Genomic DNA, 27,147 nt, shown 5'->3' with positions numbered 1-27,147 from the left:
TAACACATTTCCTAAAAGACACAACGCGACAAGAAGAGTGCTCAGGGCCAGTGCCAGGACGCCACGTGAGGTTTCCGGGCCCTCCCTGGGCAGGAACAAAAAGAACCATACCTTTATACACACACACCTTAAATATATATAAGTACAGTAATATATTTTATTTCATTAAAATAGGTTAAAAAACAGACTGTGTAAGAGAATTAAGACTGTCAATAATTTATGATTATTTACATTAGCAAGCATTGGTTGTTAGTAGACACTTTGAGAAGAGAAGCCCACAGCACCCAGCCCCTCCTCTATGGGCAAGGAGGACTCGATTCCTTTCATTCTGATTATGAAACAGCTTCACTGAATGCCTGGTGAACAGCGCAGGGGTGGACATCAGACCACTCCTCCACACCGAAGGATGAGGAGATGCTAGGAGGCCAGAAGGAACTCCTTTTCTTGGAGCCACTCTTCAAAAGAGTGTCATTAACTCTCAGTCCAAGCTGACGTGGGCAGCCCCATCGCCAATGACCCCCCTGCCCGCCCCAGACTGTACTCCCACTAGTGATTGGCCTTCTGTAAACACGCCTTCAGGCTGACACAAAGGCCATTTTCCAGACAAAAGAGGAAAAACACTAAGAAAGCCACAAACCCCAGTTCCCAGGGAAATCCTAGATTACTTAATATTCCCTGGCTATGTCGTCCAGAGCTTGGCAAGGTGTCAAAATCTCCCTTGAAATGTTTTGTGCACTTGACATGTGAGTGAATGGTGGGGAGTGAGGGGGTGGCCAGGCTGACCCCTGCTCCTCAGGAAGGAGTGACAATGAAAGCAGAAAGTTGGCACAGCTGGTGGAGACCTGCCTACAAAGGGCATGCTCCTCTGGGTGCTGCTGTGGTGCTGCAGACAAGCACACCAATGGGTCCCTGGAGAGGAAGAACAGAATAGTGGTGCTGAGGAGAGAAAAGACCCCTCCAAAGCAGCCGGCAGCCCTCTGGGCACTGGCTGTGGTGTTGCAGACGAGCACGCCAGTGGGTCCCCAGAGAGGAAGAACAGACTGGTGGTGCTGAGGAGAGACAAGACCCTCCAAAGCAGCCAGCGGTGTGGGTGTCCTGTGACTACGACTCCTAGTGGTTGGAGTCTTTGCCATCAGCCATCGACAACTAGGAGTCCCGGGCGTCCTCTCACAGGATGCAGCCCTCCCATCTCCAGTCCCCGCTGGGCATGTGTCCAGGTGACGCCTGTCGGCTCTGAGGAGAAGAGTGACCACCTGGGATATCACAGGCATCGTCTCTGACCCGAGGCTGGGGGGCCACTTTTGACCCTTGACATCCAGCACAGAGGGACAGCAGCAGATGAGCAATAAAGGCCTGAGGTGGGGCAAAGGCACTAATGAGCGCTCAGTCCAGAATGTCTGTCTCGAAGGGGACCAGGTGGTAATAGGACAGGTTGGTGACATAGGCTGCCGGGTCATCACCATCCTCCAGCTCTGAGGTAAACTCACTGCCATTCTCAAACCTGAAATGAGAAAGGGTGGAGTGAGGGCAGGTTCACGGACCCCCGGTGAAGGGGAAAGAAAGGGCAGGAGTTCAGCTGTAGGACGACACTTAGGGACCCACTGCAATGTAGAGAGGCTTTTCACGACACCCTTTAGAATGCGCAGCTTTTGCTGGACCAACGGACAACAGTCTTTTCAATGCATGTTCAGAAAGTGTGGAAACAGCCATGGTCATAAAATTAATTAGTTGAAATAAATCCTCCTGTAAAGACTGTTACAGCATCTTGTTTTTCTGCTTTGGAAACTGCCGTCTATATTCATTCATTCAACCAATGTTACTGAGGCCTCAGTCCATTCACTCACTCATTGATGCTCATTGTTCTCTCTAGGGACTACTCTATGCCAAGCACTGTCCAGGGCTCTGGGGACACAGCCTGAACCCTGAGCCTCCTGTGTGCCAGGCCCTGCAGACAGTAACAAGGATGAATAGCCGCTATGGTCATGGTGCTCACAGCCTAACCGCACACTTGAGACCTGTGTCCCAGGAAGCAAGAGGGTCACAAAGGAGCTAGCCAGGGCAGTGGGCACTCGAAGGACAGCTGTCCAGTAGGCAAGCCTCCACTTGGGCTGGTGTTTGATTCAGACTCTGAAGGAAGAGCAGTGCTCGAATGTGGGGAGGGGAGAATGAGGGACAATGACAGAAGAGTATGTGCCCAAAATATAATGTGACATAAATACTCTTCTGGTATTGATTCCTCCATGAACTAAAACCATTTCCATTCCCTGTCCAACCCAGATGTGGCATCCTACACCAGAAAAGACCCCAAATTTTATAAAATCCATACCAGAAAATGACACCCATGAGGACATTCCCCCAGGAAGGGAGCTTAGAGGCACAGTTTGTACTTCTATTTTCCTCAACCTGAGACTCAGTCCCAACCAAACAGGGTGTGGAGAGGTGGCGGAGGCAGGCTGCGCCCTCAGCTGTCGGGAGTGGCCAGGGTCCTTTGAACCTGCCACCCACAACGCCCCTCTTCTTGTGTCTTTCCCCAGCACCTGAAGATGTCATGAACCAGCAGACGGCTGTAGATATTCCATACCACCCAGACAGCTCGGAGTGACCACATAAACCACATAACGGAATAAGGGGGGTGGCCCCTGACCTTGCATACCAAGTACCCTGTGCTAAATCTGGCTGATTTCAAACAGTGCTTCCTCTAGAGATGCAAGAGGAAATTAAAAGTAGAAAAGAAGGTGATTATAGCTTTAAAGTGTTTGAATACAGAGGGCTGTGGAGTGGATTCCATCGTGTCTGAGGTCCCCCCCACCCCCACCCCTGGGACCAGGCCTGGGGACCCAGGCTGTGGGAGGTGCGCTACTATGGACAGAAAACCACGAAGGATTACATTCTTGGGGACCAGGCCAACACTCCAACTGCTTTTTTCTTTTTAGGGTTTTATGCCCCAAACCAGTGTCAGGAAGAAATAAGAGAGGGACCCATGGATGCGTGGGGGAGGCACAGCCCTGCTCTGAGGCTCCAAATCACAGATGTCAGGATGGTGAAGAGGGAAGGGGAAGCTCGGTCGCTCTGGGAAATGAGGTAGGCTGAGGTCCCTGGTCCTTGTCAGCCTTCCCCTGGCCCGGTGTGTGTGACAGTGGGGTCAGGCAGCGTGTTCAGCCACTAGAACCCCGCTCAGAACCCAGCCAAATGATGTCCTCACCAGGGCACCTCTGCCAGGGCGCACTCCCATCTCCCGACTGCAGTAGGTCCTGTGCAGACCCCACCACACAAGGCCCTCATCAGCAGGCCCGATGCCGTGCAATTCACAGGCTCTGGGCCACCCAGCCACACTCCACGGCCACCAGGGACAGCTGCAGCCTGGGAGGTGCAGCCTCCTTACTCCAACGTCAACCCTCCTCACCCCCTCACCCGCCCAGCAGCATACAGAGTATGCTGAACAGATTGCTCCTAAGGGACAGCGTGGCCGCCAGACCAGCTCGCCATGCAGCCCTGGGAGAAGCACCTGGCAGAGACCAGAGACAGAGACTGTAGTCTGCAAGCCCAGGTTGGGAATGCTTCAGTGCTGCCAGCCACCTGGAGGCAGGTGCTCCTTTCTGACATGTTCCTGGGGTCACTGAGACTCCTTGCTCATCTCTTGCTACCAGCCAGCATCCTGGAGCAGCAAGTCATGTGCTGATGCAACATTCTCCACCAGGCAAAGCCCAGGGCCGGGAGGCATCCGCTCACTGCCTGTGCTCCTTCACAGCTAAACACCACTCACAACTGAACTTACTTCTTAAACTTGGCCTCGTCCCCAAAAGGCAAAAAGGGGCCCCAGGGAGAACTGTGGAGTCAGACAGGGTCTCTGGCAGCACCTGGTGATAGGGACCACCTTCGTCTGTCTACTGTACCAAGACAGAGGTGGTAACCGCTCCCCTGGAGCCCAAGGACCCTTCTCCACTCACTAACTAATCTCGTGCCTGCACAGGGAGTGAACTGATGACGCAGACAGACACATATAACCCCTGACCTCAAAATCCCAAATCAGAGGACACCGTGCTGATGGTACCACGGCCAGGTTTGCCAAGGGGCTCTGGCAGTCCAGGGGAAACCACCTCCTGCCCCTGCCAACAGCTCCCCTTCGCACCATTTCCTGACCTCTCTGTCGCCAGGACCCTGCATCGTCTCCCCAGGAGACGCCACTACATAGCTAATGGGAATGGTCTGTCCAGTGCAGCCCCATCCTGCAGGGCATTCCCGACAGGGCAGGCCCAGCATGGCCAGAGCCCAGCACGCAAGGCACAGGGTCAGGGTGGGGCTCAGCACGTCTGTCCTCATACCACTCACTCTGTGGTGTGGGCCTGGGGTCTGAGGGCACACGGCAGACTCCTGGCTGCTCCTGACCAGGCGGCTCCCACTCCGCATGTGTAATTGTCACCCCACCCTGGGAGGGGGCACACGACCCTCTCATAAAGTAAGTGCAGCGAGGGGAGGGAAGCAGCTGACTGAAGCTCACATCACCCAGAGTCCCAGCTCTGTCTGGGGCTTTGGGTGCGGCCTGGCTCCCTCCTCACCCACACGGCCCAGCCTTGACAGCATGGAAGCTAGGCTGTGAGCCCCCATCAGCCTGGGGACCCGACCACCCCCACAAGGCACTGAGCAGATGGCCTGAGAGGCACCACACAGGTGGCGGCTGTTCTCTGTGCCCCCAGTGCTGTCACCTTCTCGGAGTATGCATGCATTATGACCAAACCCCTGTGATTAGAGGTAGGAGCAGAGCAGACTTGGTGGCTTTGGCTGCCCCGATGCCCTCGTCAGGCCTATCCTCCCTCCCAGGGCAGGGCCGGCCCGGCCACACTCCTTTGCCCCTGTCAGCCATGTGGGGGCCACTATTCACGTGCCACTTCTCTCCAGCTAGCCCAGGCCTGGAGCTTAGGGGCCTGGCCTCCCATTGGCTGGCCCAGGACACAGTGCCGGACAGTGACAACATGCCCCCAGGCCCAGCATGAGCCAGACCATGCGACCTCATAACTTCTCCTGCAGGCCTCCTCAAAGCAAGGACTCCGCTTCCCGAGGTTTATGAACCAAGGCCTCACTGTACTCTAGGAGAGGTGGACACTTCAAATAAATATCCAGATGTGGGTAGGGACACTCGGAGCTACGGCCACATCTACTTCCTTCCTCCAGACCTGGAGCTCCGAGCTCCTGTGGGCAGCAAGCCCAGCTCCTGCCATAGCAGCACCGAGGGCCTCTTATGCAGGTGGGTATTCAAACCAGGTACTCACAGGTGCTCTGCTGAGTCCACATCCAGGTGCTGGTCCTTCCCATTTGGTATACTGTGGTCAATGACGATTGTCTCTGTATTTGCTAAACAAAAGCCGTTGGACCTCATGATTTCTGAAAATCAAAGCAGGAGGCATTAGAGTCTGAGACTGAACTTTGGGGCTTTCTCTAGAGTTATTGAGGGCATTTCCACCAATCTCTCCTGCTTCCCCTCCATCTACTGCCCTAGCCTGGCCCACACTTCGAGGGAATGTTCTGTACCCCGAGACCCACTGAGGAGCTCTGCCAGCCCGACATGGGGCTGCTTGCTGAGACATACCTCTCTTGGAAAGATGCTTTGGTTACCCAAAGGCCTGTCACAGTATCTGGTCCCCCCATAAAGGGTTTCCAATCAGGATGAAAGCATGGTGGGCTCAAGTCTGTGAGTCTGTTTCTGTACCCCAGGTCCTCACATACTAGCCATGTGACTTTGGACAGTTACCCAACCTTTCTGAGATCTGAGCTGTGTCTAAGATGGGGGTAAAAACATCCATCTCCCTGGGCTGCTGTGAGGATCAAATGAAATAAACGTGATTTGAAACCGAACGGGTAGCTTTCACTTTTTTGCTTTATGTAATTCTGTATATAAATTGATTTTCCAACAAGCATACATTTTGATAATTTAGAAAGCCAACAAAGAGAAACAACTTATAGTGCCTCTGCTGGCTGTCCAGTGTTAGCACGTGAGGGCAGATGGCTGGTAGTGGGGTCTCTGAAGAGCTGGGGGTGGAGGATGTGAGAGTACGGGCAGCCGGACCCACTGGGCGGCAGCTCAGACACTCCAGGCCCAGTCCAACAGTGAGCTCCATGGCCTTGGGACTCGGCTTCCTCAACTGAAATGTTCAAAACCATCCTAGGTAATATCTAAGGTTCCCCCAACTCTGAAATCCTAGATTTCATCATGTTATCTGGTCCACAGAAGTAGCGAGTGTGGCCTGACTTGCCTACAATGACAAGGAATGTTTCAGCATTCTTTCTATACCTGGTGCAGCCTTTATTGATATTTCCCAAGGGGCTGTGTCTGTACCATCAACAGGTGACACATACTCCACATGTAGACTTGGCAGCCATGAAGAGCTCTCCCCTTGGCATGAAGCTCCTAGCCCACCTCCAACTCAGTTCTCAGTCAGCTGAGTTCCACACTCACAGATACCTTCATCTGTCCTCTCAAATCAGGCATTCTACTTACCTCATCTTTAAAGACAAACTTAAAATATAATCCAAACTCCTGGTGGGTTCTCAAATCCAAGGGATTATCATCTTTCCCTTCAGGGCCCCATACACGGAAACAGCTGGAAATAGCCATTCTCTTGCCTGGCACAGCACAGAGCAGCGAGAACCTAGTTTAATGCCAGACTGGCAGCTGATGGCTTTGTTGTCTGGGGGACTGTTTTATCTTAGATTTTTCTTACAGTTTGCCATAATCTGGATTATTTTATTTCCATATGTGGGTTCCATTTTTACAAGTGTAAAGTTACTTCCTGCTTATGTTACATTTTTAATTTTTCTAGGTATCTGGCTCTCAACTCTTTGAACTTCTCTCCATATGAAGAGAGCTACGGACACAACACAAAAATGAAGACAGAAAAATAAAGGATTTCCCCTTTGCCCCCAGAGGATTAAAATGACTATTCGTCAATCAGATTTGCCAAGTAGTTGCTGAAATTTCCACTTGATGTTGGGAGAAGGGACAGCTCATGTTTCATGGGTCTTTTGCCACCCTGTCCTGAGTAGCCACACAGACACATGACATCAGCGCCCACTCACCCTGTCCTTTCGGTGCTCAGACCTACCCAGCCTTCCTGCTGCTAGGAACAGCAAGTATGATATTGCTGGTGAGGCTCTGTAAGTCTTGAGGAGGAGAACTGAAAACCAATTAAGAGTTGGCGCTTAGAACCTTCTGGGTCAACCACTGTCTGTATTGTTTTGTGAGCTCTATCCCAAATCTGTCTGCCTCAGGAAACACATATAGCCGCTGAGCAACCTCAGCACAGCCTACTGACACCCCTACCCTTTGCTCCCACCCTTTAACAAGGCAATCTGGGGGGGAACCCTACAAGTTAAAACATATGTTGCTGCTGCAAAACGTTTCTGAACAAAGTTCTGAGGAATTACCTTCAGTGAGAACTAGCTAAGCTTTCTTAAATGTGAATGTTGGAGCGCTGGATGATGGTATCTTTATCAGCCCCAAATGTAAGCCGTGTAACAAAGTATTCCTTATCTGCCTATGAGAACGAAGCTACAGTGCATGTGAGTGTGGTCGCAGCATCTGCAAGGGTGGCTGGGCCCTAAGGACCTACGTCAAGCAGTGAGTTCCACTAAAGATGACCCCTGGTACCCGCCTGCTCCCTCCGGGAGGCCAGCTCCGCTCTTGCAGTCAGCCTCGATGCCACATAGCCTTGAGGCAAGCCAGGTTTTGTAACTGGGGGTTGGCAACAACTTTCAGAATGTTCAGACCCCTCCTTAACTTGAGTTTGGAAATGGATCATCTATCGAAATTCAGATTGTCTTTTAATACATAACCAAGTACAGACCAATGATTATGTAAAATCTAGTGACATGTACATGGCTTTGATAAGCCTGTGCCAGCTGAAAATGGAACACACATTCTGAGACAGTTCATATTTTTATTTATTTGGTCACTGAAAAAAAAAAAGTCCTAAACAAAGCTGTACAAACTAGCAGTTGTCAAAAGTTTAAAAAGAGAAAAGCTTTCAGCTCTAGCAAGCCTCTAATTATATGTACCACCAGTTTTAAGAAAATAATCTTGCTAAACCATGCAGTCTGTGTCCCCTTTCATCCATGTACACACAGTATCACCACCATAACCACCAGCTGCCTTGGCGTGTATTCTGACTCATGGCAACCCTGTGTGTGTCAGAGTAGAACTGTGTGCTCCAGACGGTTTTCAGTGGCTGATTTTTTGGAAGTAGATCATCAGGCCTTTCTTCCAAGGCTCTGGGTAGACTCGAACGTCCAACTTTTCAGTTAGCAGCCAAACAGGTTAACTGTCTGTACCACACAGGGACTCCTTTTGAAAAGGACTGGTCAGTTGCTTTGCCAAATGCCCCTCAGGCTGGGTTTATCTGACGTTTTCTCATGACTGGAATAAGGTTACTCATTTTTGGCAAGAATATTGCAGAAAGGACTTTGTGTCCTCCTCAGCACATCGTATCTAAGCATCTGTTATAGCTAAATGCTTCTTTCTCTTTTTAAACTTTGGACAGCTGCTAATTTATACAGCTTTTGGGGATTTTTTTTTTTTTTTAAGGAATCAAATAAATAATGCACTAAGGATCATGTTGATACCATGTCAACATGTCTTACTACTAGGATGTTGGCCTTGATCACTTGGCTAGGCAGTTTCCGCAATGCATGGTTACTATCTTTCCCTATGTAGTTAATAAATATCTGGGGAGAGATACTCTAAGAACATGCAGACCTTTTTCTAGTCATACTTGCGTCCATTAATCTTAGCATCCACCAGTGGGTCTTTTCTGCTACAGCTGTTGCTGCAGCGTTTCCCTAATGAAGATTTTCTGTGTAGTAATGTAATGACGTTTCTATGCCCCATGCCATCATTTCTTCACTAGTTCACGTGCTCATGTTTTTCAGCAAACATTTACTCTCAGCCCTCAAAACACTCATAGGACAGCTCTCCTCCCTTTCCAATCCTCTCCCCCACTATATTGCCAGGGTACCCCAGGAACAGGACAAAACCCAAAGCACTGTCTTGTCACTGACTGGCTAACTGGGCTGTCCCTGTAGAGTACAAATTAAGGGTGAGACTGGACAGTTGCTTGATTAATGAAAAATAAAACGGTAATTCATTTCCAGGTCCCCCAAACCAGAATGATCAGATTTTGGGTCCAAGACTGATTAGACCAAGTAGCCAGATAAAGGCTGAGGTTTACACTTCCTTTACACCACAGACACAGGCTACAATGGAGGAAGCTTTAAACTTTTGTTTTCTTAGATTTGATGAGCATTTAGGTTAACATGGAGCAAAGCATGTTCAAGGTTGCATTAGTCCAAAGCATAAACCAGAGGCCACAGAATTCCCAATTGTCCTTCACATGGCTCCATGGTGTTGAAATGGTTCTCTTGGCACCAGTCCACCATCTGGCACCTAGCGCCATCTAGTGGAGACTCAGACTGTAACCCATGAAAGAGAAAAAAAGGCCTTCAGAGCCTTAATCCATCCTGAGTATAGAGCCCCCAACAGCCACCATGTCAGTGCCATGTCTTTTTCTAAATGTCACGTCAGGGCAAAAGAAGGCACCAAGGTACTTGAGGGGGGCTAGTGAGAGTTGCAGCAGTGGCCCCAGGAGCTCCCAGTAATGGATGGCATTCACCAGGACAGGATGGGCAGGCAGCCCACGGGGCCCAGCCAGAGCAAGGCCTGGGGAGGCCAAGGGTGTGGAGTGGAGGGCACTAAAGGCAACAAAGGCAAAAAGCTAGACTCTCATCCACCTAGAACAAGTCAGGGGATTTGGGCTTTATCCTGAGGGTAGGTTAGAAGTTTGCAGGTGTTAAGAAAATGACTGGGCATTTTTGGTAGTGTGTAGACTTTATTCTGGGGAGCAAAGACTAATAAAGACCTGTGGTATTCTCAGGTGATGCCCATGGGCTCCAGAGTCTGAGGCTCAGGCCCTGCGGACCCACAAATCCATACACACCAAATATGGTAGGAGAAATGAATGATACGACTTGCTCACACGTGAGCTGTTTCTTCAAAGGTATGTAGGTGCTATCGTAGGTACTAGTCTCATTATAAAGCATTCCCTGATTTACCATGGTTTGTTGTCTCCATGTTTTCCTTCGTTCGATGAATAACAAAGGTACAACTTAGATCACGGGGGACCCTTCTCCTGACACATACTATTTTATGTTAGGAAGCACCTGTTTAGACAGAGTGAGGGACTGGCTAACGTGGGAGCAAAGATGGAAGGGCTGGAATCTTCACAGGGAGGATCCCCAAGACTAGGAGGAGACACCCCGACGAGTCAGAAGACGCAAGCTCTGGAAGGGAGGTGAGAGGCCCCAGCCCGCCACCTCGCGACAAACCGTTTGTTAACCAATGTCAGAAACTCTGCTGTAGGACACGTTCTACGCTGAGCCCGAACTGACCTGCTGTAACGTCTACCCCAGCCAGGCAACGCCTGCTCCTCGGGCATCACAGAATGAGTCCTTTACACACACACACAGGCCCACACGTGGCTGAGGGTGACAGTCCCCTTTCCCCTGCGTCCTCTCTTCTCCCGGCCAGTCATCTCCATTCCCTTCCACCCTTCCTTAGCTGGCATAGTCTATGGACCCCTCCCCATCCTCTGATATACCCAGAACCAAGCATGCCCCCCTGGGTGGCTTGGGGCCTCCCGGATCTGCACACTTCTGGTCATGTGTGTAAGGTCACACAGAGGCTCACAGACACATGAGAGGTTTCCAGTAAAAGCTAAATTCTCTGTTCTCAGTCCATGCAACCTAAAACCTAATACAGCGCTCTACACTTTCCCCATTAGGTTTTTTCTCATTCCTTCCAGGTTTTAGGACAAACATAGGCCTTGTGTTCCTCCAAGGCGTTGATAAAAATATTACACGAGACAGAGGTCTGGGGGAAGTTCCAGGGTCACTTCCCTTTGATCAGTTATTCAACCAGAAGCAGCCCATCCAGTGATACTCTGCCCTCTGATACTCTCTGCCTCTGGGGTCGCTCCATTTCCTCCAACAACACAAGGCTCGAACAGGATCCTGTTGCCGCCTGCCCTTCTATTCTATCACTGTTAGCGCAAATAGACACCAAAGTTGGGGCCAGTCCCATTCAGGACTGAAGAACATAGGTTTTCCCTTGCTCCAAGTCAGAGTTCAAAGCCCTGAGTGATGGATGACTGGGATTCCAGAGTCCTTTCTAAGCCCTCCACAACTAGGGCCCATACACACCCAATCTGGATAAATGACTATGACATTTTCACTCTCCTATAAAAGAAGGCTCTGGATAGTGGGCACCTGCTCATCTTTCTAAGACCACCACCTCAGGTGGGTGTCTAATGGGCACACAGACAAAGCCAAGGTCCTAATAGCATCCTGCTCACACACACTTTTATCTAAAAGCATCTGGCCCATTCCAGATTCCCAATACGTGTCCACCATGCCTAGTTCACCAAGCACACAATTATCAACTTCATAACTCAGGACACTTGTGCCCCAACAGTATCCGTCATGCCTCCCAGTGTGCCCTCTATGTCTCTCCATCACCACGACCAGATTCTTTCTCAACAGGTAGCTCTGGGCTCAGTGTACTCTCATCTCTTGACTGTTCTTTGTCAGCTTGCTCTGAGTCCTTCTCCTCCACTCAGAGAGGAGATGAAGGACAGGAAAACCCCCTTTCCTCCTTCCTACAGATAAAGATATTATATAGGATATCACACTGAACCAAGCTATATCTCCTCTTCTAACTGCCCTCACTCACTCCCGACCTGGAAAACCCCTGCAAGATCCCACTCAAGTATCACCTCTTAGGCCAAAATAAAGCTGCGTGCCCTTGCTGAGGGACACAGATGGCAACCCAGTATTTGATACTCCCGGGACAGTGCTCTTCTTAGGGAATGCTACTTCAAGACCTTCATCAAAACAGTCCTGCAAAAATAAAAGTCTAATATTCTAATGATACATGTGACCCAGATCTTATAAAGGTACCAAACAGAGTGAAGTCCCCTTCCTTTTCATCTAGCCCGTGGGTCATATAGTCAGGCCCTTCTGTCAATGTTGATGCTCTTCCTGTTCCTGACCGAAGCTGCCGGACTTTGCCTCTTCAGCGCTAGAAGGTACAGGCCAGTGTCAGCCACAGCAATATCTAAACTGTACTTCCCTTTTTATCCTGGCTGCCCCCAAACCAAGAACCAAATTCAAAGCCAGATTATACTAACTACTTTATTTTTGCAGGCTATACATACTGACTGCAATTTGGATGCTTCAAAATGTCATCATTATACTATTTCTTAAGTAAGTTCCATTTTGTATGCCAAGTAAATCCCTTTGGAAGTAGGAAGAACATAAACCACAGGTTGGTAGGCACAAAACACTGTTCAATAAAAATCAGGTACTGCAGTCTCTCACCCACTACTTCCGTCATGTGTTGAATTGTTGGTCTGGATCCCAAGGGTAGGTGTGCCCAATCACGAGACAACAAACTAGAGAAGTTTCTGGGAAACTGTAGCCTCCAATGGCAGTACCTCCCCACACCATCACTGCAACTCTTACCTGATATTTTGACTGGACTTTGAAAGCTGGGCTGAATTTTGTGGACATTATCATTTTTTAACACTTGATCCAGAGGAGATCTTTCAAAGAAGGTGAGCACAACTTCTGACCTGGAGTACTAGAAAGAAATACAGTCATTACTAGAAATTAATACCTCCCATGAGTTGGATCAGTCCCTAGAGAAGGACATTATGCTTGGTAAAGTAGACGGTCAGTGAAAAAGAGGAAGACCCTCAACAAGATGGATTGACACAGTGGCTGTAACAACGGGCTCAAGCGTAACAATGATTGTGAGGATGGTACAGGACCGGGCAGTGTTTCGTTCTGTTGTACATAGGGTCGCTATTAATCGGAACTGACTCGATGGTGCTTAACAACAACACAAGCTGGCACCATCTGTGTGCATAAAGGAGGACGCTGCCAGGGAGGCGGAGCTTGAGGATCACCTGGCACAGAGGCGCCCGGCACTGAGCTGTTCTGCAGGGCTGACTGTGGCAAGGTTGCCATCACCACACACTTTGTTTATTGATGATCCTGCTGCCTCACGTGGCCAACGTGCAAGGCCTCGAGGTAGGATGTGGTAAACAGAAACAGCATCCACTATTTCCTGGGTGCTTTGCATTTGCCAGGCATTTTACACACATGGTCTCCCTTTGTCTTTACCATGAATGTGAGCTGGGTCTATTCTCCCCATTTATACATGAGGAAACGAAGCCCAAAGGAGTTAGGTAGGTCTGCCTGATGCTCAAGTTCAGGTTCTAGATCACGAGTTGATACAGGCTCACAAACTTCCTCTGAAAGGGAGCTGGTGGGCAAATCCACAGCAGCCTTGCCCACAGGGGTTGGTGCAAACACCATGGCTCTGTGAACCTTTCTAGAATCCCCTCAGCAAGGGGAGCCTGAGCAGAGCTAAGAAAGCAAAGACCACTGAGGCCAGAGAGGGCCCATGTCCCTTCTTACTCAATGCCTCCCTGGGCCTCTCATTTCCACCTTTTCCCTAGTGAAAAAAAAAAAAAAAAAGAGGCACTGGAACCCACAAAAGTCTTCCTATCCTCTGGTTGTGTCCCCTCCTTCTCCACTCCCTGGTAATTCCATGGAGGGAGCAAAGTGGAGACGTGAGAAGGAGTGGGCAGGTTGACTGTTTGGGAGGATGGATGCTTTCTAACTCTGCAAGATGGCAGGACACCTCCCACCTCCTGCCCCAGCTCCGATCATACTCACTTTACATGGCATGCTGATGATCGCCTTGAGAAGCTTCTCCACCTCATTAAGCCTGGTCTCAATATCATGGGCATCCTTTATGGCAACCAGCCCTAGATTGGGACAGGAAGGTCAAAGTCAGAAAAGCGAGCCAGCAAGTGTACTCACAAATTAAGTACAAAACAGCAGTCACCCCACAACAGGGTGCAGTTCCCTCGTGTCGACCTCCATAGCAAGGGGTAGAGGAACAGTTACTCGGAGCCCTATCTCAAAACTCCTGTTGTGAACCTCACGTTACGGTCCAACTACCCAATGCATGGTTTACATCTGTGCTAGGGTCAGTGCCATCGATCTGAAAAGGAGTCGCCTGTCAGGCTGGAAGCGGTGGAGTGAGGGGCAAGGAGGCAGGAAGACCCCTCTGAATGGGGCATTCAGCACCAGCCAGGGTGGTGGGGGCAGGGAGGGGCTGTCCTAGGATGTACCTGCTCCCACGAAGGGCCCTGTTAGCCATGACTGACCACCCACAAGGTCCATGCAGTGAAGCCACACTTAGCCCAGTCATTTAAGTACCGTGTTTGGAAGGAAAAGCGATCAGATCTTTGCCCAGAGAAAACCAAAGTGGTCATGAGTCATGGAGCTTCCCAGGAATACAAGCATCTTTCCTGCTGTGGTTCCCAAAAGTCCTGAGAGGCTGCAGATGTGGCAGCCATAATGCTTACATATAACCACACTGCTCTAAAACACACCCCAAAGGAAAGGAGGGGACCACCCCTTCCCCTTCCTCCCCAGACTGTCCTGTTCCCACCACCCTGTTCTGCATGGCAGGGGGTGGGGGGGGCAGGGAGGTGGCAGGGAGAAGAAGAAGAAAGGAAATACCCAAGTACCAGATTCTCAAGACGCCTCTTCCCCAAGCCCTGAAATCCTTGATTAGAATTTCAAACATTTACATCCTGCAATATATATAAATGCTGCACTTTGCATCAAAAATGGTTGGCTCCTCTGCTTGCTACAGGGAAGTCTACAGAGGAAAAGAGGACAAACTCAAAATTCTCTAGAATTTTTTTTTTTTTTTAAAGAGAAGACAACCATATAAATCATCCCTACAAAGAATCCAAGGGTAACACTTGGTGAGGTCAATACACTCTGCTCTGTGGCAATCTGTTAGGGTTGCCAGATATAGCAAATAAAAACACAGGATGCCTAGTTAAATCTGAATGACGTAAACAATGAATAATTTTTTAGTATAACTGTCTCATGCAGTATTTGGGACAGACCTATACTAAAAAACTACTTATTGTTTATTTGAAATTCAAATTTAACTAGGTGTTCATTATTTTACCTTTGTGACCCATTTCCAGAATAAAGTAAAGAACAGCAGAAGTACCTAGTCAGACCTCTGGCAACAGTATCAATATCTCAGCTTGGCCCACAAACCCTTCCCAATCTGACCCAGCCCACCTTGCCAGCTGTGTGTCCATGGAACTCCCCCACACCCTTCATGCCAACCACCCAGAACAGACCCATGTTCCCCAGACACAGCCCTTCAAATTCCTCACACGGTGCTGCCTCGAGAACAACTGTTCCCGCAGGCCTTCCCTCATCTCAAGGCCCCGGCCTTTAATGGGACAAACGCCATCTGCTCCGGGAAGCCCTCTCACACTTGAACTCTGTACTACATAGACTCCGAATAGGGCTCTACTGCTGCGCCCCGAAAAACCCTACCCCTACCTCCCACTCAGAGGCATTTGTAGACCCTGCTGACCTGCGGGTCTCTCCCAGTAACCTCTGAGACCCTGAGGGCGGGAGCAGGTTGGTTCATCTTTCTGTTCTCAGCAACTAGCAGGCGCTGGACACACGTAAGGGATTCTGTGTTTGCTGGCTGGCTGTGACTGAATAAAGTTGCATAAGAGAGAACCAAAATCAACACGGTTGCCTTCCTCGCAGTTCATGAGTCTCTGGGTGCCCCTCAGGTTCAGCCTGGGCAGAACCTTCCTGCCAGTGGGCCTCTGGGCCTAGGAGGCACTGGAGAGAGTGGCCCTAGGGTGGGGCAGTGCTAACACCACTGAGTGCCCCTCTCATCTCTGTTTTTGTGTTTTCTGAGTGGAAGCCAATGCTGTGGAGTCGACTCTGACTCATAGTGACCCCATGCAGAACTGCGCTCCACAGGGTTTTCAATGGCTGATTTTTCTGAAGTACACTGCCAGGCCTTTCTTCCAAGATGCCTCTGAGCAAATCTTTTTTTTTTGTCATTGTTATAAATATATCTATCATACAACTTATGTCAATTCAACTTTTTACAGGTATACAACTTATTGACAGCAATTAAAATAATCGGCTGTGCAACCCTAACCTTAATCAACGTGATTATTTCCACCACTGTTAACCCCTCCTTCCCCCCCTCGTATCCCTGGTAACCGCTAATAAAACTTCGGTGTCTATACATTTGCTTTTTCTTGTTTTTTTTTTTAATATAAGTGACAGCGTACAATACTTGTCCTTTTGTGAGTGACTTATTTCACTCAGCATAATGTCTTCCAGCTCCATCCATATTGTAGCATGTATCAAGAATTCATTTCTCCTACTGGCTGAGTAGTATTCCATTGTATGTATGTGTCGCATGTTGGTTATCCATTCATCTGTTGATGGGCATTTAGGTTGTTTCTACCTTTTAACTATTGTGAACAGTGCTGCAAAGAACACTGGTGTACAAGTCTTTCTTTGAGTCTCTGCTTTCAAGTCTTTTGGATATTAAAACTTTTGGTTTTTATATTCCAAATATAGTTCACTGCATGAGGTTCTTGTTTCACTTAGTTTAACTAGCTGAAAGCGTAGTGATAAAAACTGCAGGTGGGTAAAACAGTTGTGAATTTGCCCAGTTGCACGAACAGTAAACCAGATCAAAGATCTCTTAATTTAGAGTCTGTGATTCCGAAGACTGGCCAGCAGGGGGAGAGTGCACTCCGTGAAAGCCGCAGGACTTAGTTCAATGAGGATGTTGCTTTCGATGCCGTTGAGTTGATTTCAACTCATAGTGACCCCATGTGACTAAGAGAATTGAGTCCTTCTCCTGCAGAGCCACTGAGTGGGTGTGAACCACTTGTAACAATGATCCACCAACCATGTGAAGTTTTTCTATCAGGAAGCTGACTCCAGACACTTCACAGCCCCCAGAAATTTTTCTAATTTCTGATAAAGTATAATCACCAGTATGACCTCAACTTTTCGAATTTCACCGTACACAATTTGTGATGTTATAATTTTACCCAGATTTGGCCCAAACATTTAAGAATTTGAAACCAAAAAATTGGCAACACTATTATGTATAAATTTCAGCGAGCCAATTTTACATACATTTGTGGGTGAAAAATCAGCCTTGAGCAGACAAGATGCCCTTTCTTCCTCCTAAGCCAGCTCAGCCTTGAAAATTGAGAGCACAAAATGTGTCTGTTAGTTTCAGAATTAGCTTCTTTATGCAAACACAAACACCTGCTTTATTCTTAGAACCCAAACTGAAAACGTTATCAGTGTGAACAAATGGAAACAAACCCAGAGTCCTCATCTCTAAAGAGCAGGTCCAAAGTTCCACCCGCAGTAAGAGAGGCTCGGGCTGAACATTGCTGCTGACCGTCCCCAGCTTCCACCTCTGCGGACTTGGAGCTTCGAATCTAACTTGAGTACTTTTTGCTGTTACAACACTGGAAATAAAAGCAAGATGATCTTGGTTCAATCCTGAAAGAAGACTATTCTTTTCAAAGCACATTAAGGAACACTTATTACCCAGCCTTCTCGAAAGAAAGCTTTCTGACTCACACACAATAGGCAGCCTAGAGACATTCTCTGTAAAGTGAACTTTCAAATTGAGTCAAATAATAAATTATATTTAGTTTCTTTTCCATTTAACAAATGTGTCCATCAACATAATGTACACAATAACTAAAAAGCATGCTGCCTGGGTTATGCAAGGGTCAGCTTGCTTGCATAAGAGATATTCTTTAAATGTTGAGTGTAATAGAAATGCTGGAAAGAAAATATCTTAAATTTTCTAGGAAAATTTTCAGTGTTTACTTCTTAAGTGCCTGTTTGCTAAAGATGCTTCATATATGCTGAGTTTTCAGGAGGGAGTAAAGAATGATTAGCTTGAGAGCAGAACTGAGTTTGCTATTCTTTGTGTAAAGAGGCACCCCCGTGGAAGCTCTAACTACCTGGAAGCCTCCGCTACTCTCTGTGAGTCTTACCTGCTCTCGTGTGGGTGTCAAACGGTGTACCTGCACAGCAGGAGGAACTGTGCACAGCTCTGCCCCTCCCGCGCACCCTGCCAGAGATAGTCGTATCTAGTCATACAACGATGCTCACACCCCAACTATGAGAGTTGGGGATTGGTGATCAACATTAACTTTTCCTCCACATCTTTCCAAGAAAGCAGGACACTGGGTGTAGGAGGAAGGGACAGAAAGGGTGGTGATGAAATGACAGGAAGGAGGTGAGGGGAACTTCATTCCTTCATTCCTTCCTCTCCTGTGCCTTAAGTGACTAAAATATTTAACAGAGTGAAAAACAGCGTTTGGCTTAAACCAAGGAGCTCTGGTGGCGCAGAGCCACTTTGGGACCAGACCACCAGAGCCCACTCATGCTGAGATCACAGTGCCCTGCTCTTTTCCAGGCACTCTCATTACAAGAGTAAACTCAGTGGGTCCGCAGTCAGTCCACTAATCAAATGGCCTTCTCTCCTCCTGTTCTGGGGTAGCACAAGCTTCTCCTGTTTGTCCAGTTAAGAGTGAGTGTGGGCAGGTGCAGGCCTGGGGGACTGAGCGCACTTCCTGCCAGAGCCGTGGGTGTGGGAGTCTGGTGGTTACTTGTGTACAGCCCTTTCTGATAATATCCTGGATGCTTTCATTCTCCTCTACTCGGATCTCAAGCTAAAAACAGCCTACCAGTATGTGGGTAAGTCACATCCTCGTGGATAAAGGGGAACACACAGGTGGACATTGGCACCACACACAGGCTCCAAATTATGGACTCTAATGAACAAAATTCTAGAACACCACATTCACAGCTAGACTCCTAACCACTTCCTCCCCTAGTTCAACCCCTCCTGCAAGCTTCCCCATCTCAGCAATGGCAATTCCACTTCTCAGCCCAAAAACTCTGGCATTGTTCCTGAGTCCTTTATACCCACATCTGGTCTCTCCATAAATCCTGTCTCTCCATAAATCCTTAAGACACATCAGTTTCTGATCACCTCTTACACCTGGCTCTGCTACACCTGGGACCAGGTGCCCAGCCCCTCTCACCTGGTCTCCCTGCTCCCCCTGCCCCCTCCAGTCTTTCTCAGGGCAGTAGCCAGAGTGCATGTCAGACCAAGTCATTCCCCTGCTCAAACCTCTCCAGTGACAACGAGTAAGAGACCAGAACTGAACCATGACCCACAAGGCCTGATGGGATCTGTCCCACTTCCTGTCTCCCTTGTTTTCTCCTACTACTCCCCGCCTCCTTCTCTCCACTCCAGCCACAGTGGCCTCCTCCTTACTCAAACCCACCAGGCACATGCCGGCCTCAGGGCCTTTGCACTTGCTCTCCCCTCTGCCTGGAATGCTCCTTCCCCAGGAGCCATGTGGCTGGCTCCCTCCCTTCCTTCAGGTCTCTGCTCAATCGTTGTTTCTCAGTAAGACCTTCCCTGGCCACCCTGTCTAAAGTTAAATCCTCCTATGCCCCTACTTCCACCACTTGTCTGTCAGTTTGCCGTACTGCGGTAGCTTGTGTATTGCTGTGATGCTGGAAGCTATGCCACTGGTATTTCAAATACCAGCAGGGCCACCCATGGTGGACAGGTTGCAGCTGAGCTTCCAGACGAAGACATACTAGGAAAAAAGACAAGGCAACCTACTTCTAAAAAAAAAAAAAACTGGCCAGTGAAAACAGGTGAATAGCAGCAGAACACTGTCTGATATAGGTGCCAGAAGATAAGCCCCTCAAGTTGGAAGGCACTCAACATATGACTGAGGAAGAGTTGCCTCCTCAAAGCAGAGTCGACCTTAATGATGTGGATGGAGTCAAGCTTTCAGGACCTACATTTGCTGAAGTGGCACGACTCTAAATAAGAAGAAACAGCTACAAACATTCATTAACAACTGGAACATGGAATGTACGAAGTATGAAGTCATAAAAAATGAAATGGAATGCATAACAATCAATATCTTAGGCATCAGTGAGCTGAAATGGACTGGTATTGGCCACTGAATCGGACAATCATATGGTCTACTATGCCAGGAATGACAAATTGAAGAGGAATGGTGTTGCATTCATTGTCAAAAAAAACATTTCAAGATCTATCCTGAAGTATAATGCTGTCAGTCATAGGACAATATCCATACACCTACAAGGAAGACCAATTAATAATGACTATTATTCAAATTTATGCAGGAATCACTAATGCCAAAGATGAAGAAATTGAAAATTTTCACCAACTTCTGCAGTCTGAAATTGATCAAACATGTAACCAAGATGCATTGATAATTACTGGTGATAGGAATGCAAAAGTTGAAAATGAAGGAGGATTGGTAGTTGGAAAATACAGCCTTTATCATGATAGAATTTTGTAAAACCAATGACTTACTCATTGCAAACACCTTTTTTCAACAACATAAACAGCGACTATACATATGGACCTCATCAGATGGAATACACAGGAATTAAATCGACTACATCTGTGGAAAGAGATGATGGAGACGCTCAATATCATCAGTCAGAACAAAGCCAAGGGCCAACTGTGCAAAAGACCACCAAGAAATCAAACGATATATTGCACTGGGCAAATCTGCTGCACAAGACCTATTTAAAGTGTTAAAAAGTAAGCATGTCACTTTGAGGACTAAGGCGCACCTGACCCAAGCCATGGTATTTTCAATTGCCTCATACGCATGCGAAAGCTGGACAATGAATAAGGAAGACTGAAAAAGAATTGATGCCTTTGAATTATGGTGCTGGAGAAGAATACTGAATATACCATGGACTGCCAGAAGAACAAACAGATTTGTCTTGGAAGAAGTACAGCCAGAATACCCCTTAGAAGCGAAGATGGCGAGGCTCTGTCTCATGTACTATGGACATATTATCAGGATGGACCAGTCCCTGGAGAAGGATATCATGCTTGGTAAAGCAGAGCATCAGCAAAAAAGAGGAAGACCTCAATGAGATGGACTGACACAGTGGCTGCAACAATGGGCTCAAACATAGCAATGATTGTGAGGATGGCACAGAACGAGGCAGTGTTTCGTTCTGTTGTACGTAGGGTCGCTATTAGTCGGAACCGACTCGACGGCACCTACAACAACATGCCCCTACATGTCATAGCCCCTTTCCTTGAGTCTTTTTTTTTTTGTAATCTTGAACATTTATCACCTTCTAATACCATATATTTTTCACTTGTTTATTGTGTTTATTATTAGATTTCTCCTAACCAGAATATAAAAATCATGAGGGTAGGGATTTTTTGCATGAGTGTTGTTCAGTGTTGTGTCCCCATCACCTAGAACATTGCCTGGCACCTGGTAGGCACTCAGCAAAAGTTTGCAGAGCAAATGAATGCAAAACCAAAATGCTAATATTCACTAATGGAGAATCAAAGATCACCTAACTACTCTAGAAACACAACCTGTTGCTGTGGTGGTGAAGAGAGCTCAGACTTCACAAGGCTATAAAAAAAGGATCAAAATACTTCAAGAGTCCAAAACAGTCCATGGAGAAATTCTGCATGCTGCATTTTAAAGTGTAAACCTTCCTGAATGTGTGAGGCATAAATTAGGCAATTGCCCTTGGTCAGGGTCTGGGCAGGAAAACCTGAACCTAATGGTTTTGTGTAAATCCAAACCAAACCCACTGCCTTTGAATCGATTCTGAGTCATAGTGACCCTATAGGACACAGTAGAACTGCCCCATAGGGTTTCCAAGGCTGTAATCCTTAAGGAAGCAGACTGCCACATCTTTCTTCCGTGGAGTGGCTGGTGGGTTCAAACCACAGACCTTTCAGTTGGCAGGCAAGCAGTTTAACTACTGCACCACCAGGGCTCCTTGGTATTGCATAGAGGGGATTTAAATCAGAGACTTGGCCACACTAGTGTTAGAGTATGGAAAAGGCAAAAAGGGAACACATTGGTAGCCCAGAAATAATACCAGCAAGCAGCAGCTACCTCCCTCCCCTTGGGCTGGGGGGCAAGAATGGAAGAGGTGGGGTATATCAGATCCAAATCAAGAGGAGGGTAAAGTGAGAGATCAAGTTTCCAAGGAAAATGAGTACAAGATGGAAGCAAGACAAATACCGAGGTCAACCCCGCCCAAGCTCCCCAAACAGAAGGCTCAGGGAGGACCTGGAACTAACCCCTGGGAAGGGAGGTGGACAGCACTGTGCTTACACTCCATGCAGGGGCTTAGAAATCCCTGCAGAGGGTACAGAGTTCTGCCTGGGGTGATGAAATACTTTTGGAAAGGGAGAGTACTGGTGGTTGCACAACAGTGAATGTAACTGTGGTGCGACAGATCACTTTTGTGTGGACTTTCTAGCCACGGTCTTGCAATTCCCACCCAAGTGATTGGGCAGGACTATGTGACAGGTAATTGTAATTGTGGCACACCAAAGGTATTCGTCAGTTTTGCCATCCCACTGGGCTTGAAATGAGCCACCCCAGCGGCGATAAGGAGAGGATCCCACCACCACCAAGAAGAACAGCCAGGAGCCGAGGGTGCATCCTTTGGACCCAGGATCCCTGCTCTGAGAAGCTCCTGGAATCAGGAAACAGAGAGAGAGCTGTAACCCTGAAGACAGTGAGAAGCGACTGCAGGAGACTGTGCCATGGGCTTCCCGGTCCATGGAGCAAGAAAGCTGAGTGCCTGGGGTGCCTCTGGGGACTTATTAGCAGGGGCTAAAAGGGCTTTGTAACGGTTGCCTGAGCAGGGTAGAGGCCAAGGGCCAGAGACAGGGGTGCACTGTGAGCACAGCTGAGAAGAGGCTGACCTGATGGAAGAACTGTATCCTGAGTGTTCCTGAGCCTAAACTGTAACTTGTTACTTCCCTAATAAATCCCATAATCATTACGTTCTGTGTGGCTGTTGCAACGAATTATCAGACCCACCACAGAAGCAGAGAGTGCCATGGGATGGACAGTCGATGTCAGAATTGGTGAAGATGGTGGAGAGAGGAGGCATGTCTATTATAGGAATCAGCCTTGGGCTGTTGATCTTGATTCTCCTTCCCCCTTGTGAAGACAGAAGAGGTCAGACTCTGCCCCCACACCATTTTTACAATAGTTAATGCTAATGAATTACACTTAAAAAATTGTTAAAATGGGAAATTTTTTGTTATATATATTATACCACAGTAACAAAAAATCCCTGTAGATATCATCGTGATACAGACAAGGCCCGTGGATGATAGCCAAGCATTAACACCACAGTGTTTGTACAGAAGGGAGAAAAGGTGCATTCTCCCATGTAAACATTCTCCCAATTGCCATACTGGAGGGACCAAGAAAAAGGGCTCGGCATCCTTTAATTGCAGGCAGATTCAACAATGCCAGTAGGGACCAGACTTTCACACCCTCTGAGGGTGTTCAGGCCTACATTTATAAGAAGCAGTGGCCTGCTGCCAGCATAAGCTCCCAAACCCATATTTTCTACAAAGCTTTTTAATGAATCCAGAGAGTGCAAATCTAACCTAGACCAGAAACATTTCAATAAATTTAAACCGGGGGCATCTGATGGGGAATTATACTGAGAAGAGCTGGCATTTCCAATACAATGCACACATCTGGTTGTCTTTTGTGTTTATGGTTTGTATATCCAATCTTTTCATGCAAATAGCAAATCTGCATGGAAATAGGTGGAATCTTCTTCTACATTACTGTGTTGTATTTTACTTAGCAAACAATTTCCCTGGATTTAAAAGGATCAAAAACAGGAAAAGGACTTCGCCTGGGATTGAACAACAAAGCTCAGGTGCTGGGGAGAGAAGAGCTTATCTCTGTGCAGAGAATCATGGACTAGAAAGGAGAAAAGGGCCTATAGGTCACCCTCCTCAGGTCCCAGGCCACCATCTCCATCCCCACCCCAGAGTGATGGGCTGGCCCTGGCAGGGAGGCCCAACTGGACAGGTGCTGGTTACCAGCCAAAGCATCAGTCCTGTCTTGGGCTGTTAGAAAGTCCTTTACACTGACCACTGGTCCTCATCCTCACCGCCCCATGCCCACACTACCTTGCCTAATCCCTATTTCTGATTTTTTTTCCCCTTTAGATACTTGAAAAACACTATCATACCCCTTTCTGACTATCATCTTCTCCACGGCAATTACCCACTTCCTAAACTTTCCTTTACTGATAGCCTCCACCCTTTAGAGGCACTTTGAGTGTGTCTAGCCATGTGTCTACTTTCCTTCCAAACTAGAGTGACCCCAGCAGTCTGTGTACACAGGGAGAGTCTGCAGGGTGTGCACGTGGCAAGCTGGAGTTCCTCACATGCACCGCACTTCTGCTCCAGGTAAGGCATTTCCAGGAGTGCATCCCACACCCCTCCTCCCACCTCTGCACCACAACCTATCAGCTAATGCTAGGTCACGCCAAGGCCCTCTCCCACCTCTTCCCTCTCCACCTGCCCTCCTTGCTCACCTGCCAGGAGGAGGTCTGCAACAACTTGCATTTATGGGTGGCTTACTTTATTCTAGACACTGTACCAACCATTTTAATCCTCACGACAAAATGCAGGCGACAGGTATAATGCTACCGGTGAGGAACCAAATGGAAACAAAGATTGCAACCAGTCTGCTCGGGATCACAGTGGATGGGAGGGCAGACTCTGCCTGCCCCCAGAGGCTCAAAAGTGTTTGTCCCACCTTGTTCCAGAAAGGACCCTCAATTCCAACTCATAGCGCCCCTATAAGGACAGAGTAGAACTGCCCCATAGGGTTTCTAAGGAGCGGGTGGTGGACTTGAACTGCCGACCTTTTGGTTAGCACCAGAGCTTTTAACCACTGTGCCACCACGGCTCCAGAAAGGACTGCAGTCATTGAATAAGCTGCTGTTCTATACTTTCCTAATTTGGGCACTCATTGCTAAATTAAAAATATAACAACACTAACAGCCAAATAGCCAAATCTAGGGAAAACGTGAAATAGTCCCGCACCATCTCCAGCCGGCTGTGAATATGAGAATACCGGCAGAAAGAGCAGCTGGAAGACATGCCTTCTGGCTCAGGGCCTTCTCACTTGCTGCCTTCCAGGCCAAAGGAGATGTCATGAGAGCAGGGTCTTTCCCAGAACTCGGCTCATTATCCACATAATTCTCACATTGGCGGAGGACTATCTCCAGACCTCCACAGAGCGGCGGGGCACACTTATTTATAGGTAAAGCCTTTTCCAGAATCCTGCTGTCCTTTAAGCCAACCTGGGCTGCAGTAAACTCGCCCCAGAGGTTCCACCGGGTCTGCTTAGAGGAGGACTGCAAAAAGGCAGGCTTCTAGACGAAATGCCTCTGATCCTCAGAACCGGGGTGGGGGGGAGCCACACACTCAGCACTCAGCACCCTGCTCCTAAGTCCTCGCTGCCTCCAGGCTTCCCTGTCCCCTCTGTCTCCCCGACGGGCTCCCCCCATCGCCCCATTCCTTCCGTCTCAACTTAGTCTCCCTCTCTTGCTTCCTTCCCTCTTCCAGGCCCTCCTGGGGCAGGGCACCAGCCAGACCGTAGGGAGAGGCACAGCGGGGCTCAGACAACAAGCGCCGTCAGCCAGGCTCAGTCACAAGGCTGGGAGGAGGTGGCCGGGCTAATCAAATCCAAATGCTCTGCCCCATCCCAGGGTGGAACCCTGGCCCCTCCGCCTAGCAATGACGGAAGCGCTGCGTGGCACCCTGCATTGCTCAGGGAGCATTTGTCAATGGACAGGAGAGGAGGAGCTCCCCTCCTGGGAGAGCGCTCCGGAGAGACTCGACTCTCCAACTTGGACACACACTGTGGTTAACTGTTTTCAAACTCTGCTGGAAGCCGCCTCCCGAAGCCAGAACTGGCGCGCCGGGCCGCGTGCGCAGCCAGTTCTTCCGGAGAAGGGGGCTGCGGCCGCGACCCCGAGCGGGTTGAGGGAAAGCGACCTCGGGGCTGACTCACACCGGCCACGTCACTTGTACCCGCACCGCCTCGCCAAGTCGCGTCTCCCTCGGAAGAAACAGACTCGCCCTCACGGACAGCCCCGGCCACTCCGCCCGGCCGGCCGCGCCCGCCAAGTCCCTCTCCCACCCGCCCCTCTCCTCCTGCCCTCCTCGCTCACCCGCCGGGGCCAGAACACCGGGATCCTCCGGGCGGTGCCTAGTGGGCGCCTTCGCTGGGGTCGGAGGGCCTGAGCGCCCCTGCCCCGTGTCGGGGACCGGGGAGAAGGAGACGGACGCAGCCTTAGGCTTCAGTAACTCTCCCCTGGCCCCTGCCCCCGACTGCATCCTAGAGCGCCCTCACAACCGCCTTCCTGCCCGCGGGCCGCTCGGCCGTGCCCGCCCTCCGCGCACCTGGCAGCAGCGGGGAGCGCGCCAGCGCCGGCCGGTCCTCGGGGAAGGAGTCGCCGAGGCGCCGCAGCAGGCGGCCCAGGTCGGCGTAGCTGCGGTGCAGGTAGAGCACGTTGCGGTCCGACCACTCGGTGCGGATCTCAAAGAACTCCTCCTCGTCGCCGCGCCGGTTGATGATGAGCCTGCGGATGCCGTTCACCCAGCAGCCACGCACAAACATGTTCACCAGCGACGTGCCCTCAAAAACCGCCGAGGCCATGCCCGCGGGGCGCGCACATGCCCGTCCGCGCGGGGGCGCCCCAGAGCCGCGCCCGGCGGCCGAGCGCTCGGCGCCGGGTCGGGGTCGGGCACAGTCGCGTCCGACCTGCGCACACCACACTGAGTCCACGCGCCAGGCAAGCGGGCCGTCTGTGCCGGCCCGGCCGCGTTGTCTCTTTATAAGGAACTTCCCACCGCGGGGCGGCGTCCGCGTCCCCTCCTCCCGCCTCTTGGTGAGTAGCGGGCCGCCGGGCGTGCACTTGCTTGCAGCCCGCGTCCCTGGGCCGGCCGCCCGGGCCGCCCGCCGTCCCTCCCTCAGCCTGGGCCGTGACTGGACCGCGAAGCCGGGGTGGGCGGGCCGGCGCTGACGGATTTTCTCGCTCGAGACTTTTTTCTTTTTCCGTTTTTAAGTCCTCGAGAACTCTCCGCGCTGTGCCCGGCCGGCGACCGGGAGGTGCAGACTCGGCGTCTTCCGGCTCGAGGCGGCGGCGCCTGAGGCGGGGTCTGCGGGGCCGAGGGCGGGCATTCTGGGTCAGGGCCGGAGGAGCGTGGGCCGCCGGCGCAGTTCTTTCCATGGGGAGGGTCGGGTGGGGGGT

The 27,147-nt window shown here is 49.6% G+C and overlaps 1 protein-coding gene across 1 annotated transcript; it reads right to left on the bottom strand.

Moving 5' to 3' along the window:
- Positions 1 to 148: 148 nt before the first annotated feature.
- On the bottom strand, positions 149 to 26,625 carry PXDC1 (PX domain containing 1). The gene is made up of 5 exons (XM_004387560.2): positions 26,297 to 26,625; positions 13,786 to 13,877; positions 12,565 to 12,682; positions 5,268 to 5,379; positions 149 to 1,501 (listed from the first exon to the last, which is right to left on the bottom strand). Exons 1-5 carry the CDS (start codon positions 26,550 to 26,552, stop codon positions 1,384 to 1,386), a joined length of 696 nt encoding a protein of 231 aa, XP_004387617.1. The 5' UTR covers positions 26,553 to 26,625; the 3' UTR covers positions 149 to 1,383.
- Positions 26,626 to 27,147: the final 522 nt, after the last annotated feature.

This window comes from Trichechus manatus, unplaced genomic scaffold (genome assembly GCF_000243295.1).
Source record: "Trichechus manatus latirostris isolate Lorelei unplaced genomic scaffold, TriManLat1.0 scaffold00188, whole genome shotgun sequence".
NCBI lineage: Eukaryota > Metazoa > Chordata > Mammalia > Sirenia > Trichechidae > Trichechus > Trichechus manatus.
The sequence above is the reverse complement of the archived record's forward strand: the minus strand, read 5'-3'. Positions and strand labels throughout refer to the sequence as shown.

Coding starts and splice junctions, on each gene's coding strand:
- PXDC1 (XM_004387560.2), bottom strand. CDS start 26,552: ATGGCCTCGGCGGTTTTTGAGGGCACGTCGCTGGTGAACATGTTTGTG. Junction 12,683..13,785: donor TCATCAGCATGCCATGTAAA/GTGAGTATGATC, acceptor ATTTCTTTCTAG/TACTCCAGGTCAGAAGTTGT. Junction 1,502..5,267: donor GTGGACTCAGCAGAGCACCT/GTGAGTACCTGG, acceptor TTCTCATTTCAG/GTTTGAGAATGGCAGTGAGT.